This window comes from Anomalospiza imberbis, chromosome 6, assembly GCF_031753505.1.
Source record: "Anomalospiza imberbis isolate Cuckoo-Finch-1a 21T00152 chromosome 6, ASM3175350v1, whole genome shotgun sequence".
NCBI classification, from domain to species: domain Eukaryota; kingdom Metazoa; phylum Chordata; class Aves; order Passeriformes; family Viduidae; genus Anomalospiza; species Anomalospiza imberbis.
The window spans coordinates 22894462-22912783 of NC_089686.1; the positions used below are offsets into that span (position 1 = coordinate 22894462).

At 41.2% G+C, this 18322-nt stretch overlaps 1 protein-coding gene across 8 annotated transcripts in view; it reads right to left on the reverse strand.

Moving 5' to 3' along the window:
* The window catches only part of TTLL5 (tubulin tyrosine ligase like 5), a 123692-nt gene that overhangs the window by 89493 nt on the left and 15877 nt on the right, over positions 1-18322 (reverse strand). For all 8 annotated transcript variants that reach the window (XR_010999913.1, XR_010999914.1, XM_068192795.1 and 5 more), the window contains 6 exons: positions 12152-12253; positions 11939-12030; positions 9772-9879; positions 1899-1980; positions 954-1015; positions 173-264 (listed from right to left, as the gene is read on the reverse strand). Coding sequence is in view for 6 of the 8 variants with exons in the window: in XM_068192795.1 (XP_068048896.1) it covers positions 173-264; positions 954-1015; positions 1899-1980; positions 9772-9879; positions 11939-12030; positions 12152-12253 (538 nt within the window). In the remaining 2 variants the exon portion in view is untranslated. The remainder of the gene's footprint in view (positions 1-172; positions 265-953; positions 1016-1898; positions 1981-9771; positions 9880-11938; positions 12031-12151; positions 12254-18322) is intronic.

The following is an 18322-nucleotide window of genomic DNA, read 5'->3' on the forward strand; positions in this document are numbered from 1 at the left end:
CCACAAACTCTTTGGGCAATATGTTTCAGTGCCTCACCACCCCCACAGCTAAAATTTCATCTTCCATAGTTATGCTAGAAATCCAGATAATCTCGCTCACTGCCTCTCTCACCTGAGTCAGATTCAATGAGAATTACTTCCTCTTCAGCCAGGGCTTGTAAAAGTCACTCACCTGCAGCTTCTGGTAAGGATTTCTTCTGACAGATTCAGATGAATGATAAATGGTCCGGCTTGACCGCTGGCCTGGATCCTGGCATACAAAGCCTATGGGCACCAAGAGCCACATGAGAACTTTAAGACAAACAAACCCTGAAAAATGAATCTAGCATTTCTCTTCACAATCTCAGTCTATACATGACCTTCTTGTTCCTGCCCAAGGACCAATAAGGAGCCTTTTCTTTTTTATACCTTGTTTTGTTTAATCCTAAACTGCAATTACATTTTTTGAACAAAAACTTGCTTCAAGACCAAGTACTTAAATCAATAAATGGATTACTGAATAGCAGCACGGAGATAGACTTGGTTTTTAAACAGCTGAGCAGCATACCTGATGACAACTCTACTTCTTTCACTACTGGGGCAAATTGCATCAAGAAACTAAATCGAGATGCAAAGGACACTGTGCTCTAGACAGTACTCCAATTCTAATAACCCAACCAAAACCCACACATTCAATCTAAAAAAATGTGTTAATATTAACTCTGAAAGCTGAACAGACAGCAGTATCTTCAAATACCAAATTAGGGACTTTTAAAACCACCTAAGCATCACAAACAGAAGATTATTCTCAAGTTGAAGTGTCCATTTATCACTTCTCACTGCTAAATACAGCTGCTCTCCTTAACTAGAGTTCACATCTATTATATTCATCTAATAGCATGCAGCTCATAAACCTACCTATTACTGGTTTTAAATGAGGGAAAGACTGAAGATTTTTTTTTTGTTTCACTCACCTACAAGAGTGAACATATCTGAGAGCATGCTAGCTTTGATCTTCAGGTCCAAAGGAGCATCACTGTCCCCACATGCAACAGAGGATAATAGGAATTATTTGTCTGGCATTAAATGAGAGGAATATATCAGTATATCTCCCATTATAGTTTCTTTGCCTTCTTAAAATGGACAAAAACAAGAAGAATATTAGGTGATTTTCACATACATAGGTAAAGATCAGAGAGCAATGGCTTAATCTGTTTATCATTTTTCCACAACTTTTAGTATCCTAATGCAGACACATACAGTTTTGTTTAAACTCTCCTTAGGGCTAGAAACATTTTCTTTGAATGTATGTATGTTACATTTCATGAACTAGATAAAAGTTGCTGTCGTAGAATTCTTAAAAAACACACTTAACTATGCCTCTTCCACATAAAATCATAGCTGAGAGACGTACCAAAATAAATCCTCAATTTCCATTAGAGCATGAGGGTCAGCCAAAGGGCCAGGTCAACACACACAGTTCATAATTTATCTGATTAGAGTACTACACTGAACCCAAGAACTCCTCTACATACTCAAGTAAAGTGTAACTGATTGAACTCTGCTTGGACTCCAAAATCTTAAAGCTTCTATTAGCCAATAAGATTGAAATCCAACACAGTAGTCTGACAGAGCTCCAAAATTTATCTATAATGGGAGATTATGAAGCGTTAACAGTGACGACAAAAGAAAAATAATTAAAAGGTAAATGGAATCCCAACTGGGCTCTTTTAAAACCTATTGCTGCAGTAAGTTTGTTTATCCAAAGGAAAGAAGCAAAGGTGTATCCTCTCTGCCAATCAGCTGTGGAACAAAATCTGCAGGCATCATGAAATCATGCCCTCCTCTTAGGACCACAAGTTTCAAGGACAACCATCTCTCGCAAGTCCCTGCCTCATATTAAATTGGGAATCACTTACCAGGCCAATGATGGGGACAGGTTCACTTCCAACAGCCAGGGTTTCAGAGTGTCATCAATAAGGACATCAAAACCATACAGCTCTGAAAACACAGCAGACACTAAGTTCACCTTACTGCACCTTTAAGCATTCAAGTAAGGTCCAACATTATTTTCTACCAAGTCATTTATATCTAAATGTTAAATCCAGTAAACTCTCTAGTGATGAACAAATAATAACATTCCTCAAGTGGCAATTTTCACTTCCTCAGAATTAAACTTAAATATATTCTGCCTGTGGGGGAAAGAGTGCAACAAAATAATTAGGAAAGTGTAGAAAAATTAAAAACTCTTTACTGCCCACAAGCTGTAGTTCACACAGAACTCTAGAACTTCCTTTCACATAGAATTGACACAAGCATAGCAGGTTTAATCTACTTCTTCCACTGGATCCTGGAAACAACAAAACTTCATTCACCTTTCCACTTTTTAATCCCTTTATTCATTGTTCTAGTCAGCTAGAGAAAAATCTTGCTTCTTTCAAGCATCAGCTTCTTTTCAATTACTCCTGTATGTTTTCTGCAATATCCCCATGAGGTTACAGCAGACTTCTCCTTGGCAATTCCATCTACATGGACAACCTCCCATAACTTTTTAGCTTATTGATAGCTTGCCACTTTGCAGCAAACCACAACAATTATTTTTTCCTTAGTTTCTAAAACAGTCATAACATATTACATCTGCTAGATGTGTTCTGCTCTACACAGGTCAGATTGAAGCCAGCTTCCCATTCCAAATCTGATTTTACTATTTCACTCTCTATACACGTTTTCTCTTGTTTGGAAGGAGTTGCAAGAAGGATGCTACACAAAAATGAGTGTAAATCAGAAGTTGGCATTAATGCAACTCCTTCTTCCAGCATTAAGAAGGAGACTTCATAATCATCAGGGCAACTTAAGCAAATTTTTTTTTAAACACCACAAAGCAGGGTACTGGCAGAGAAGGAATTTCATGGAATTAACCAGTTCCCTAGTGCCTTAAATGGAAGCAGGAGAACTTCTTTGCCATGTTTCTTTCCTTGAATTGTGGCCCTGGCCTTTTGTCGCCTGCCTGATGTTGATGCTCTGGGAGCTGGACTGCTTGACAAGACCTTCCCATGCAGACAGCTGTGCAAAAGCTCATGCAGCTTATAATGGGAAGTTAATGAGCTGGGGTCATGGGGGAGGCTTGGAAGGGGGGAAATGGCAGAAAAGTGAGCACTGCCTGCTCACTTTTTTAAAGTCTGTAGCCAGACATTGAATGGGAAACAAAACAGCAGAGAGTTAAAGAGCTAGTTCACTCCAAAGAAATGAGGCTGAATCTACATTTTGCTTTCTTGCTCCCCAGACAGCAATGGCTGCAGTAGAGGGAAAATGAGAAGATGGGGATTGTAAGTGTAAATATTAGCAAAGCATTTTGACTAGGAGAAACTTCTGATGATTTTAATACATTATTTCAAAATACAGTCTCAGGTTTGGTGAAGATCCATGACTATTAACAGCACAGAAAACTCGGCAGCTCATGCCCAAGGCAGAGAAGCAATGAGTGGGCCTGCAGCAGCTGCTGGTCTGCAGCTTCCCAGCCCCAGTCAGGAAGAAATGCATTTTGTTTTGACTAGCTCCTGCTTCTTTTACTGCTGGCCATTCCCTTCCTTGGCCCCTCGGAGGCCCTTTCCTAGTGTTTTGGCTCCTCTGACTTTGTCCTCCTCTCCCACACAATTCTCTTGCAAATTGCTGGCTCTTTAAAGCTCCATCTTTCCCACCCAGTTAGTCATTCTGTCCACTTTTTCAAATACACATGGGAAACCTTTTGACCTCAGCTAGCTCTAACCATGTTGCTGGAGCTTCACATTCCTTTCCCTTGTGTCTGCCTTATTTATTACGACAGTAAGTTCTTCAGGGTATCCCTGTTGACTCAATTCCATTGTTAAACATGGATTCTAAAGCCACTTGCAATGACTTAGGGTCTCCCAGGAAGTCTCCACTGTTGCTCCTTAATGCCCCAAGTTTCACATATTCTGAGATATATCTACAAGCCCTAGACAGATGTCTCTGCTACCTCAGGGCATCAGAAGCTACATAATATCCATGTTCTGGCAATTAAATCAAGCCTCACAGATTCCAGGCAGGGTTTAGCACAAAGATCTGCTCAACAGTCAGAAGTTAACCCAGAAATATCTTGCTGGCCCTCTTACACATTTGGAAAATGTACTTCCTAGATAAAACACAGTAGTCACAGTACCCTTTCCACTGTGAAACTCCACTATCGCTTGATAAAATAAATACACAGGCAGGACAGAGATGTGGAGTCACATGAGCACAGGATAATCAAAAGTATATCCTCTGCAATTACCCACTTCAGCAAGGCTGCCATTTCCCTCTGCAGAGAGAGTAAAGAGAATGACCAAAAGAGCAAAACATGCCTCACACTGTGGCAATGGTAGGTTCACCACAAGCCACCTAAATGCCACTACTGTTAGTAGGGGAAGAAATTAAGATACCAGGTTTCCACAGTGCCTTCTCTTGCTACTAGAATCCACAAAAGCATGTTTCACCCGTACAGTCTGCTAAACATTGGAATTATATCAGGAGGTACCAACTGTTTCCAAGACTCAGCAGGAACAGCCTGCCTCTTCCTCCTCTAATCCCCATAGAGAAGTCACTGCTGATGAGCTTCCCACTCCCAAAAGAAGGCCTAGCTTTAGAGTGCAGTCTAACAGCAACAGTTCAGCCAGAGATTTTTTTGCCAATGACATTATCTACAACTAAGACAAAGGCTAGAGAGATAGTCTCAGGTTTTTTGGATCTGGTGAACTCCATGTATTCCACATTTATCTTACAATCCTCTCCAAGACTGCACCGGCACTCTCTTTCACAAAATATCCCCAAATAATTTGTTATTCTCTGTAAGTACAGACACTAAGTCACAAGCAATAGTGCAGTAGCATAAACAAATTTTTCATAATTTTGCATAGCATGAATAAGCTCTGTTCCTGAAGGGTTGCTGTAAATCTGGTCTTTCTTTGCAGCTTGTTCCCTGGAGGAAAAAGAAAGCTTTACTGCAAAGTACATACTCTACAATTAAATGGAGACAACCTGAAGTTATGAAGGGACACAAACAGTAGGGAAAAGAATTGCACAGCATGTAACCCTTTTTGATATTGCAATAAAAACCCATCTCCTTGTTTTATGTAGGAGCCTATTTAAAGACATTTCTACCGCAAGGAAATTTTGCCACTGAAATTCAAGTCTTCCATTTTTCCTTCCTATTCTTTCTGTTCTTATATTAACGTTTAATTCATTTTTTAAGAGAATTTTATTTTAACAGAGAAAGGTTTTATCTCTGTGTTATTACAGAAAAGGACCCAACAAGAGGGGACAAGTAGCTTCAAGGCTAACATCAAAGAACAGAAGTCTTGGTGCAAATTGGGCTGCCTTTATAATCCTAATCTGAGTAAATAATTCATCACTTACAAGGTATAAACTTGTTCAATCCAGTGGGTGATACCAGAGTGAGCGAAGAGGTTAATATCCCAGTAACCACTTTAGGACATCACTTAACTTCCCTTCCAATACTGAGGAACATAAGAGTAGATATGTTGCTACTTGGTCCTCAACAAACTCAAGTGCCCAAATTAACAAAATATAATACTAGGTAGACCAAAATAAAAGCCATCTGACTCTCTACAGATGGAAGCGAAGGATAAAGAGAGTATGTTTCCCAACCTCATTAGCCCAAGCTCTTACACTCCAAGGACCTTAGCCTCAAGAAAGCCATGAGACAAGAATAACCTGGTGCTCCTCACTTTCATGTCATCTATCTGGTGAAGACCCTAATGCCACCACAGGAACCAGGGGCAGTAGAAGACAGAATGAGAAGTCAGGATTGATTCTGACTTTGGTAACACAAGTCCATTAATGAAAAATTGACAGTGCTGGTCATTTCCTAAGTCTCCCAAAACCAGCCATAAAAGCTGTTTAGGTCTGCTCCAGCCTTCTGAGGAAGAAAACTGATGCTACCAAGCTGAGAACAACTTCTAAAGAAACAAAGTTTCTGCAGCAACAGGAATTTTGAATCTTTCAACTAAGCTCTGGGTACTAAATCATCAACATCAGATGAGTACCATTTAGAGCCATGAAGTGACAAGTAAGAAAACCAGTGCAAGGATAGACCCCCTGTTCCTATAGAAGCTAATACTAGAAGACCTATCCTTTGAACTCATTTTACCCTTCACACTCATCTGACAGTTTAGTCAAATTTGAAGATATATTTACATTTCAAAATCTACCTTGCCCATCGTATCATCAAAACACCTGTCTTGAAGGGTACAGGCCTCCTGAACCTGCTTGTAGCCAGAGGAGTCTATGGACAACCTTTTTCAGATTCCAATGGCATCTTTACATACTGGCTCCAAAGCAAAGACTGATGTTAAGGCAATAAAAATAGAATGGATTAAGCTTTGTAAGAAGGTGGTAATGGCAGGAAATCCCTGTTCAGCTTTTCTGTGACATGTAATGTAAGAAACTAGAAAAACATAGGAAATATGTACAGTATATGTATGGTTGACTTAAGTCACTAAGCATGGACTCACCTGAAGAATCTCAAGTTTTTAGTGCCCTGGAAAACTCATAATGGAGCAGGTCAGCATTGTTCAAAACTACAAAAGGCTTCTCCTAAATAGGTTAACTGCCACTACTAAGAAAGCTTAATGTTCATGAAGAACAGCAACACAGCAGTTGAGAAACTGGTGATTTGGCACAAATGAAGACTTTTTAAAGCATCTAGCTCCAGATCAGCACCACTCAAGTCATACAATAGTTTATTGTTTGTTTTTATCTCAATATAGCTGTGATTAGAAGCAAAAGCCTGACCAATTCAGCCTCAAGACACAGAAGCAGCTAAATAATCAACTCATTGCTTTGGTGGGATCAATATGCCCATTACCCTATCCTGGCCTTCCTTCTTGATTGCAGACAAGCTCAAGAGCGTCACAGCTGGGTTTACTAGAATGTAAATGAAACAAGAGGACTTCAATCTGTTGATCTTTAGGCTCACATTTCAGTGAGTGCATAAAATGGTGCTACACTGGCTGCTGGCCATATGTGCTGCACCCAGCCACCTTCATTTCCTACCCTACTAAGCCACCCCACAGGGAGATTTTTCATTCTGCCTGAAAGCAGGCCTTACTGCCTTTTCTAGCCTACCCAGAAATGCTTACTTTAGGAGGGAGAAAAATGCAGTCTGTAATCAGCTTGGGCATACGCAGCCCTATTGTGCCTCCTGTTCCCACACTGAGATGTCACATCCCTCAAATAAGTGTAAAATCTATCCTTCTCTTCAAGAAGGTTCCAGAGGTAACCATCAACTCAGCTGGTGACCAGCTTCAGGACAGTGCAGTGATCTTGAGAGTTGCAGCATGCCCTCCTCTGGAATTACTGGTTAAAACAATTTCTACCAGGAGCTTAATTTTACATTTGGATATTAGCTAATTACAAAGAACAAAACAGATGACTGGGATAACTTTGTTAATAACAGTGCATGAACAAGGCAAAATCACGTAGTACTTGCAGTGCTTCTGTGATGCACTTCAAAGAACAAAACTGAGCATCCCAAGTCCTTTGCAAACTGATTATTACTAGAATGCAGTAAATAGATCACATTACATGGCCAAAATGAAACTCACTCTTTACACTAACTGTCACCAGCACTCTGTTTTGACATAAGAAAAAGGACCATCCTGACCTTGCACTCTCTTTCTAGGCATGCAGTGGTAGCAGGAATCAGCCTGTTTCACCAGTCTCAGAAAATGAAGAAGCCATGAATGAATTCTCTTCCTGTAAATCCAGGAAGCAAGTACATTACCTATAAAAACACTTGTGAAAGAACTGGAGGACCACTGCAGTACTAAACTATTGGAGAAACAAAACGGATAATCTCATCTGCACAAATAAGTACTTGTGATTTAATTTTTTAGGCAGAAAATGGCAATTGTACAGGACTTCTATTCCCTATAAGAGCATTAGAAGCACTAGAGTAGAATACAACTTAGTTATAAGTTTTACAAGTTTTGCAAACAAGACCCATCTCGGTATCTGAATTTCAGATAAAGGTTTCTGAAGTCTGACATACTTTTCACATGATCAACCCTCCTCAGGACACACACTCAGTTTCATTGCTCACAGCTCAGAATGGAAAAAAAAAAAAAGCTTGTCTGAGACTCAACATGCTGCCTTGAAATCTTCATTTCCAGTTTTCTCCTTCACGCTAACAACTACGAACTGAACCATTATGAATACTTCCAGCTAGAAAAACTGAATATTCACAAGGTTAAAAGTTGTACAACCAAAAAGTGTCAGAACAAGACACACAGATGACAAATGAACCATACAGCATAATAGAAGTTCAAATCCTTGAGACAAGGACCACCACTTAATTGTGGGGGAAGGTGGCAGAGAGTACTGAGCTCTGGAAATGCCTTAGTCTCCCTAGGGAAGCAGTATGGCTCCTACTTAAGCTCTCTTTCCTGGGAAGCTCTTAATTTATGTTTACACTGAAATAAACGGAACAAAACAGTTTATTTGTGGGGGAGCATCTGAGAGGGTGGTTAGTGCAGCCCTGGGGAGGCAGCAGGAAGTGGGATAACCTCAGAGCCAGGCCCAGCAGAAAGTACATGAGGAAAATTAGTTTCCATATACACAGTTCTAGACACACAACTGATGAAGGAAAAGAAAGAAGCCAAAAAAAAGAGGCAGCTAAAGTGGTTCTGACTTGTCTTTTTTTCAACTAGCCAATAAAGTGCCATTTCACTGAGACTATTATCTAACTCATAAATCCCCACTTCAATTTTGAACAAAGGCATCAGAGTAAGTCAGGAGACACTACGGTGGGAGAGGTGGCTAGTTTTGGGAGGTAACTAAGCAACCTATCAGTCATGGCTCCTTGATTCCTGACTGTCTTATCATCCTCAAATATCCAATGATGCATTTATGCTGGAGTGTTGAAAGCTGCAGAATTGTCAATATCTAAGTGCATCTCAAGGACCACATAAAGGGATTTGACCTGTCACAGCTAGTTTATGTATAAGTTCCAATAGCTAAACACAGGCTAGATTAAGCCAAGCTTGGCCTTTGGTTTAAGCACTGAGACTTCATCTTCGTGCATGTATCCACACGAGCGAAGGACGGCTAGGAGCAGGAGGAGGCCTCTTTAGGGAAGGTTGGGAAGCAGCCACTGGAAAGTGGGAGAAGGCACACTGTGGTACCAGCCGCTGCTTTCTGGAGCTCGTCCCAGCGAGCGCTGGCAGCGCGCTCCGCACTCCCGCTGCCAGCGCGTCGCGGGGCGCCAGCTCCTGCCAGGAGCGCCCTTGGGCGCCCCCGCGCGGCGCTCCCGCACCAGCGCAGATCAGCCGCCGCCACCGGCATTCCAGGCACTGCCACACACGGCTGCTCCCCATCCTCGCGCACGCAGGAAAATGCAGAACTACACTGCTAGGTGGCTCAAGAGAAAATAGCAAATGCTCTAAAAACGTGCTTAATCACCCACAACCATCCTTTGCAAGGGCACTAGTAAATCACCAGCTATCCAGCACTTCCTCAAGTTCCCTTTCAAGTCCTTTTTCATCATCCTATTTTCATTTTCTTGCACGAGACCCTCTGATCAATGGTACTGACACAGGGTGAACTGAGATTCGATGCCCCCTGCCCTCACCGAGCCTTATGCTAAAGAAAAAAAACTAAACTAAAACAACATCCGGCTTTCTTGCACTAGGGAACGCACATTTCTCTCTAGCATGACAAAGCCGGAGGCTCCAAACAGTATTCAACAGGCAATCAACAAAGATGTCCCCAGTGTCTTACCAAAGCAGCAGCCACGATGTGAAAGAAAACTTTTACAAGCTGATGCAATGGACAGCTCAGCAGAAACTAGAGTCTTGATAATCAGGTCCTCCACGCTGGCCATCAGTGCTGCAAGGAGGGGATGGGGGGATGAGGAAAAAGGAAAAAAGTAAATTGTGAAGAAACACTTAATATCCAGGAAGGCATAAGAATATGTAAATGGAGATAAACCTTTGTGAATCAAAGCCCATGAGACCCTATGGATGACAAAGCAATGATGCTTGGAAATCCATGTAAGCCTAAGTAAATAGACATGCATAAGTATCCTAGTGCAAAAATACTCACAAATGGGAATGTGAGAATGATAAATGTGAGTATATGTCCAGCGCAGGTAAACAAACATATGGCAAACACACCAGCACAAGTCAGCTGGAGTCTGACCACTGCCCACTCAGAGTATTAGGAAGGATTAAACAAGAGTTTGACAAGAGGGGGTTAGTGAGATAAACCCTCAAACTACAGAGATTAAGCTGTAGCACCAACATATAACAATCTTTCTTGTAAACTTTTATGAGATAACTGTTCTGTGACACTGCACCTTCCTCTAAAGCAGCTGTTCCCATACGAAAGTTCATAAATCTTTTCAAAATTTTATGACTGGTGACAGCTCCTAGTCCTGCTGACCTATAGATAATCCATAGTAAGAAAGCACTCTCCAGCCCCTGCATGAGCCTGTGAACAGAGCTCAGGAACAGGAGTCTAAGAGTCTAAGCAGACAGAGGAAGCAAAAGGCAAGAAAAGATGTACATTAGACACAGACCCAGATTCTACACTGGACCTGGGATGAGTCATGCAATAGAAAGAACAGCACACTGGTTTTGTTTTCAAGGACAAGCAATAGAGAAGTGAGAGAAGGGAGAAATGAACAAATACTGGAGTCATAGTCTCAGAAGTTAAAAAAGATGAAAGGACAGCTTCCCCACCCCTCAAAGGGAGCACAAGCAAATCCACACAGACGTCTGGCAATCCCTGCTTCAAAGAGTATCTTCTAGAAACCACTTGACTAGAGAGTTTACTTTAGGTCTACAATTACTATTTCTCATGCTCAGATGATGACATGCAAGGACCTGAACAATTACAGAAAGAACATGCAAGCAAATTCAGATGTGAACTTCTGTACCAGAAAACAACTAAGTGGAACCAACACAGCATGGAAACATCCCAGCACACATAAACAACCCAGAGCACAAAAACCCTGCCAGCCCAGACAAGGCCAGCACTTTTCAGCCAGCATTCTGCCTCCCTATGGCCAGAACCAGATGCATCAGAGAAAGGTGCAAGTCTTGTAATGGATAGTTAAAGAAATCTGCTTGCATTGCTGAGTAGCTTGCTTAATTATTAAGAGTGCATATTTTATACTTGAGGTTGGGGTGAGGTGTGGAGATGTATTAATAGTAATAACTCTGCTTTCACAGCTGGCTGAACACATATGGTGCAAGGGATTGGACAGCCATGCACGCACATGATGTAAAAAAAGTCTACTTCCATCTGAAAGTCAGATTCAAACCCCTTTCTCCAACATTCAAGTTCTCTTTGGCAACAATTGCAATATGGGCCATAGCTGCTATCAGCAATTTTACTGATGCCTCAGTATCACAGGTAAATGATCCATAAAGATATACCCAGATTCTGCTCTGCAGATGCCATTACTCCCAGCAGACCTGGCAAAGGTGTGGAAGAGGGAGCTATTTTATATGAAACACATACTAAATGAAAACACCCAGCAAAAACCTGAGCCATGGAAAGATGACACCACATCCAAGAGTCATTCAAACTGGCACAGTTGTCCAGAGGTTGGTCACTCATCAGACTGAACACGCCATGGGAGCAGTAGAGGGAGGGAAGCTTTTAGAAGGAATGGAATGACCTTAAGAAACGGGAAATGTAGGTAATATTAAGAAACACACCCTGAGAAAGTCTCAGAATACTAGTTGCAAAAAAGAAGGGGTTAGGCCTTATCTCTGGGGATAGGGAATAAATACACAGCTCTCATGAGTAAGGAAAAATGCTTCCCTCCACCCTGCTCTGGTGCTAAATGGGTCTCACTGGGGCTCTTCCTTGCCTTCTTAGAATTCACACTAGTGAGATGACCAAGATCCAATAAAGAAAGAACAGGATTTCTACTGACCTGCAGTGTCTCTCCCCTCTTGTTTTAAGTACCTCAGCATTGCACTCATGCTCCACTTGTTTCCATAATCCTCTACCTCAGGATCATCACAGCTAAAAATAAATAAAAGAAGGAGATTGACACCCCTGGCCTACCTGTGTGGATCAGCATTAGACCAACTCAGGCAAACTGACCCAACCTCTAAAGTACAGGTTGCATTTTCCAGCCAAGTACCTGACGTAATCTCCACTCTTCTTGTTGACACTATAGTTGGTCAGATGCATGAACTGGTTTTTAATGTTCTTGGATGCCTGGTCATACCTCACTGTTGCAAATCTGTAAAGAGAAATAAAAATTCACAGTATTTCTTGAACAAGTGGCATCCTTGCTAGATACAGCAAGCATGTCTCTACAAATCACGGACTACCATACACGCCACTCAGCAGCAACACTCAGGGAGAGAATGCATGTAATGAGATTTCATCTAACACGAAATACACTTTATCCTCAAGGGATACATCAAGCAAAAAATAATGTCATAGAAAGTGAATATAATGCAATAGAATAGCTGCAGTTGGAAAGGACCTACAATAGCAATCAAGCCCAGCTGCAATCATTTTCTTACACTATATGTAATCCTGATTCAATACATATTTCAGACCCCAGACCCTGGAGAAAAATCAATTTTAAAAAACTGAGGGCAGAATCCAGAGTATCTGGTAGGTAGAATGACCAGTATGAGTCACTGATAATCAACATAGCACATAAAAGCAAGCATGTTCCAGTTCAAAAAACCCCAAACAACAACAAAAAACCAACAAAAGAAAAAACACCTTCACTCTGACAATCCTCCTGTTCCACAAGAGCTTAAGATACCAATGTCTCAAAAGAGATAAGGGGAGTAAGAAAGGATAAGGGGAGAGTCAAACATGCTATCCAAAGAACCAAGAGAAAAGGTATGTACCAAGCACAGCAGCGTTAGCTGCATAAAAAGGGGAGTATATATGGGGGTAGCCTCAATGCAGGAAAAAGACAGCATTTTGGAAAAATGGAAGAGTGAGAGAAAGTTGGATCATCTGGTTATGCAATGAAATAATGTTCAGAAAAGAACATTAAAAAACTCCAATTTTTTTCATTAATAGTCATCTCTCTCCATCCTTCCCCAATTAGTTCCCATAGCTCAGAAGAAGCTGAACTATACAAAGATAGCTAACAAGTTACAAAAAAAAAAAAACCCAAAAAGCCAAACAAACCCATAATCCTTTAGAAAGAACTGCCAAAAAAAACAAATACCTTATTTCTCAGTTAAAACGATGCCACTACTGCCCTCACTTGGTAGCAATTTTGAGAAATACCTGTTGCCATAAGAACTATACCAGCAAATCCATGAAAATGCTTAAACTTATCCTTAAATACACATGTGGAAGCAGAGGGGAAAACAATCCCCCCATGATATAACTAATTTTAAGTGGTGAGGTTAAAAGAGTGAAAAATATTTTTGCACTATATTTTTCTCAGCTTTAACTATGTACGAAGTCAGAGCAGCTGGCAACAAAAGCATTTGGAAGTTTGGATCCCCTTTCCACATATTTCCACAGCTTAAAGTATTTGAATTTCTTTTCAGTTTAACTGTAAGTTTCCTGAATTCAGCACTTCTGCATTGAAAACAGTGACAAAAGCCCTGTCATATATTAGGCTCTTATTTATGATTTCATCATCTCCATCTTAGCAATCATTTACGGGCAGCATACTATAAGTATTTGTTGAAATATACTTTCAGCCAGATCCTGGAAGATACTGAGCACAATCAGAGAGCCATTTCAAGTCTCCCTTGGTACTTCCAAGCAGAGGGCAATTAGTTTCACCATGCTTCTCAGCTTATGCTTTTAATTTTTCATCTTCAAATAAAAGAATAGGAACCCCTGGCAGACACAGACAATACTCTAAACAACAGTATTTCGGTACCTTCAAATGCTTGCATTAGCTTCCTTCTACAGAGACCATCCTTAATTATTAGGTGGTCTGAGCTCCATGCTCAGAATTTTACATTTCCATGGGGTCTGTCTATTCAGATGATATTTCACTGTGTTCCAGAGTTCCCAGTACCTAAGCTTTCTCTTTTGCTAGGATGCTATCATCTTGAAGGACATCATGGGCAACTTCAGCAATGCACCAAAAAACTCCAAAACTTCTAGTAATGTATACTATCTAAAAAGCCCAAGCTTTAAACAACATAATCCAATGCTTAATACATTCACTCAGAGCTGGTTTGCTCAGCCTCAAGCTAAGTGCAAGCCTGCAAATGGAAAATCCAAGCTATTTCTAGAGCTTCTATCAATAGCTTCTGGATGGCAGAGTAGTAACGGATCAGAAGCACAGGGCAAGCAAAAGCCCACACACCTTACAGTTCTGTGTTTTGCACTCGCTCGAGGTGGAAGAGTGTTACTACCTCTGAAATACCAGTTACAATTACTTTCAGTACTCTACAGTTCTACAGCTTTTCAGAGTATACCTTACTGTATCTTTCTGCCCCTGTAGTAACTATGCTGCTCATCCACCACACTTGCTCTCTCCAGGAAGGACAAGAGACTTGCAAGCTACAGAATGTCTTGCTTCAGCAGAAATTTATCATTATTTTAGAGAAACCAAGGTCATAGAAAAAGGCCTCACAGTAATAGTAAAAAATAGAAAAACAATGCTCGTAAAATTTTCTAGGTGTTAACCTGAAATTAGAATAAACTCCTGAGGAATCTTGTAATCTTTTAGAAGATGGCTTCATTTAAGGGCAACGTTCTTTTCCAATTTCATTCTGGGCTACTACTAAGAATAGAATATATGTTACTTAAAAGATAAGGGCCAAAAGCCTAAAAGCAATTCAAAAACTGTATGCTAAGCAGGAACAGAAAATAAAGGGCAAGCCTCGTGTTTTCCTAGTAACAGAACTTACCACAAGCATATGCTGCAATATTCTGCATGAACTGTTTTTCTAAACACTAAAGGCTTCATGCCCAGGTGTCTCATATTGCTATAATCCAGCCAAAGAGTGATGAAGGCACAAGTACGTGAGTCCAGATCACCATCTGCCAGGAGAGGACTGTTTCTGAGCCAAAGCATTACTCGTGGATGCTGCTATGTGGGAGCCTGCAATCCAGACAGGAATCCAAGAGTACTCCTAAACCAGAGGCTGGACTGTCCACACGTGGAGGCCCACCTTCAGCCAAAAAAAGACTATTTTATCAAGGGAAACTCATCTAAACACCATCTTCTGCTTACTAATGCCATCTCTTCTTACTCTGCTTCAGGCAACTGTCATTTTCCCCCACGGCGATCTGCTCCTGTCCACGTTCTAGACTACTCTATAAGCCTTGCAATGCAGAGACCAACACACTTAACAGGCATTGCTGATAAAGTGTGAGTGGGCTGAGTGGTTCAACAACTAGATTCACACTGCTTTTAATTCTTACATAGAATTTTGCTGTAGGACTTGTCAAGTGGAAAAAAAAACTAGGAAAAGGTAAAATTTTCCACTACTAGTCAGACAGGAAGGTTTTCAGTGAAATTCTTCAGTGAATTCTTCTGTCCCCACTTCATCTAAACCAGCAGTTCTTATTGTTAACAATGTGAAATATTATGCAGGTAGCCAAGAAAGTGAGTGTCTGCTCTGTATCCACCATCAGAAGAATATCAATTGTTTTGGCCTGAATACAGATTTGCTTTCTCTATAACACAAGTTCTAACCACCAGTTTTCAAAGTTGAATGACTGGACTTTCTTTTGCCTGCCAATGTACTTTTGGAGAGGGTGCAGGAGAAGAAGATGCAAGAGGAATGGTCCTCTCTGATAGCATTAACCTGGGTCATCCCTGCCCAGCAGCAAGAATATAGGAAGCACCTTCCCATGTCCTGATGCTATGTATTGCTTGTATTCACTGTTGAAAATGAACTACAAGTGATACTGAAGATACTCACTTTCATTAACTTGTATACCTGGCCTTACTGCAGTCCCATCCTCCAAAAGATCCTCCCCTTCTAATGAATCTCGTCATTTTAATGTCTGAAGAAAGGGCTAAGTTAAGAAAATTAAGGACACTAAAAGAGATTAGATTCCAAAAGCCTCTAAGCAGAAATATTATAGGAGAGTTTCTACCTCAAAACTACAGCTGGAAAGAGGAAAGGTTAAACTGAGGTTGACTGTGCATTGTTCAATTTCCACACGAACTGCTGCCTCCCAGGCAGAAGTAGCTGCAATTGTATTGGGAACAGCCCTGGCAGCCTCCCTCCCTTTCACTGCAGCTTCTCTTTCTCCAGCAGGACAGAGGAGATGGCCTTCATTTCTGAATTCAAAGCTTAGTATACAGAAGTGATATTCATACATTCCACTGTTCTGATACATCTGCTCATGTCTCAGGTGGTCACAGCCAAGTCACACAGGCATACTGCAGCCTGGATGAAGGCAACAACCCAGTCTCCATACCAGCAACTACACACTGCTACATAGCTCACCTTCCCCAACAGCACATTTCCCTTCCCTCTGGCTGTACTTCATCGTGGATCAAAGAGAAGGAAAGAACAATCAAAAGCAAGCAGATGGGTGGCAGTAGCAGCAGCAAGTAGCCTGGGCAGCAGAAAAAGAAAATGAAGGGAAAAATCCTCACTAATTCCTTCAGACTCCAGAACTACTCTCAACCTCCAGACTAATAGTATGGCATCTGAGACATCCCAGCTCTCTGCACCCCTCATGCCTCAGGTTCACCTTTGGTACACAGATACTGACAGATTCCAGTCTTCCTTCCCTTTCTTGTAAGGGTTCATTAAAAAGCCTAATAACCACACTTAAGCTCTACCTGCAATAGGTCACCAATCTTTACAAGTGCCACGCAAGCTTTTTCCCTGCTCACCTAGCAGTCTACAAAACATGTCAGAGCTCACACTGAAAAGTCCCCAAATCCACCACACCAAACTTTGGCCCCTAACCCACATCCCCACACTGCCTTAACCTAAACAACTACCCTTTTACTGTCACAATTTTAGGCAGCACATTACCCATGGTATTGTACAACGCTCTCTGCCTTATCTCCAGCATTACTTCAGGAAATGAATTAACCACAAGGTAAAGTTTGCAAGTAATTTCAGAAACATGTAAACTGGATCATTAAATATTTACAGAAGATGTTACATGGTTTTGCATGAACTTGACAGCTCTGGAATGCTTATCTGAGGCATCTAGTCGGAGCCTGGGAAATGAAGAGGAGAAGAGAAAAGACTCGAGTGGGAAGAAGGAAAAAATAGTTAATCCCTCTTCTGTCAAATGAGTTCTACAAAAAAGCACACATTAGGATAGACTTTTCCATGACTGCACACAGAGTTCCTGCATAAATGTCCTGGAAATAATCAGTATAGTGCTTTTACAAGCATGCTCCTCACGTTTTATGCTTGGAGTCACTTTCCCAGTCCCTCATTCCTCCCCATGCATTAGATTTTAGCCTCCCTGTTAGCCTATTAGCTGCCACTTGGTTTAGCGAACATAGTTCTTTACAGGACAGAAAACAGAAATCTAAAGACCATTACAATCCCCCTACCTCCAAAATTAATGTTTCACAGCATCCACTTGATATGTCAGTTAGCAATCAAGTATGAACAGGAGCTAAAGCTTGTAAGGGAATTACTAAACATAAAAAGGAGTTTTGGTGACACCTCTATGACCACAGTTTCTCTAATCAAAGCTGAATAAAATTATTCAAACTGTTCTGTGTTAAAGAACAAGATCCAGGAGTGGTTTTACCAGATGTCTACAGGAACAGGGGGGAAAACAGACTTTTTTTAATCTTTTCACAACAAATTTGCATGTTTTCAATTTATGCATTGCCATTAACAGGATTTTGAACCTTCAGAGCACAAGAAAACACCATGAGGATAACAAAGTACTGACACAGGCTTCCCAGGGAGGTTGCAGAGTCTCCCTCCTTGGAGATACTCAAAAGCCATCTGGACATGGTCCTGAGCAACCAGACCTAGATAGCCCCACTTAAGCAGGGGGTTGGACCAGATCCCTTCCAACCTCAGCTACTCTGTGATTTGGTGAACCTCTCATGTTCTGTTTCTCACATTCTCTAGTTTCTCATTGTTCAGACTGTCAGCAGCTTTATCAACCTCTTAGCAGCCTGTCTGTTCAGCACAACAGTAGGGTCATGTAGTTATACATCTCAGTGATTGAGTAGTTATTCACCTCAGTGATCTGAATCTGATTATCTTAATTAAGAAGTAAGGAAGCAACATAAAGCTGTCTGGCTTGATGGTCTATCCACTGGCCTGAAGCCCAGCAGGTACATCTAGTGAATAACACTGCTCCACAGCTTCTGCATGGGGCAATGTCTACTGAAGTGGCTGTAGCCCAACCCCAGGTGTCC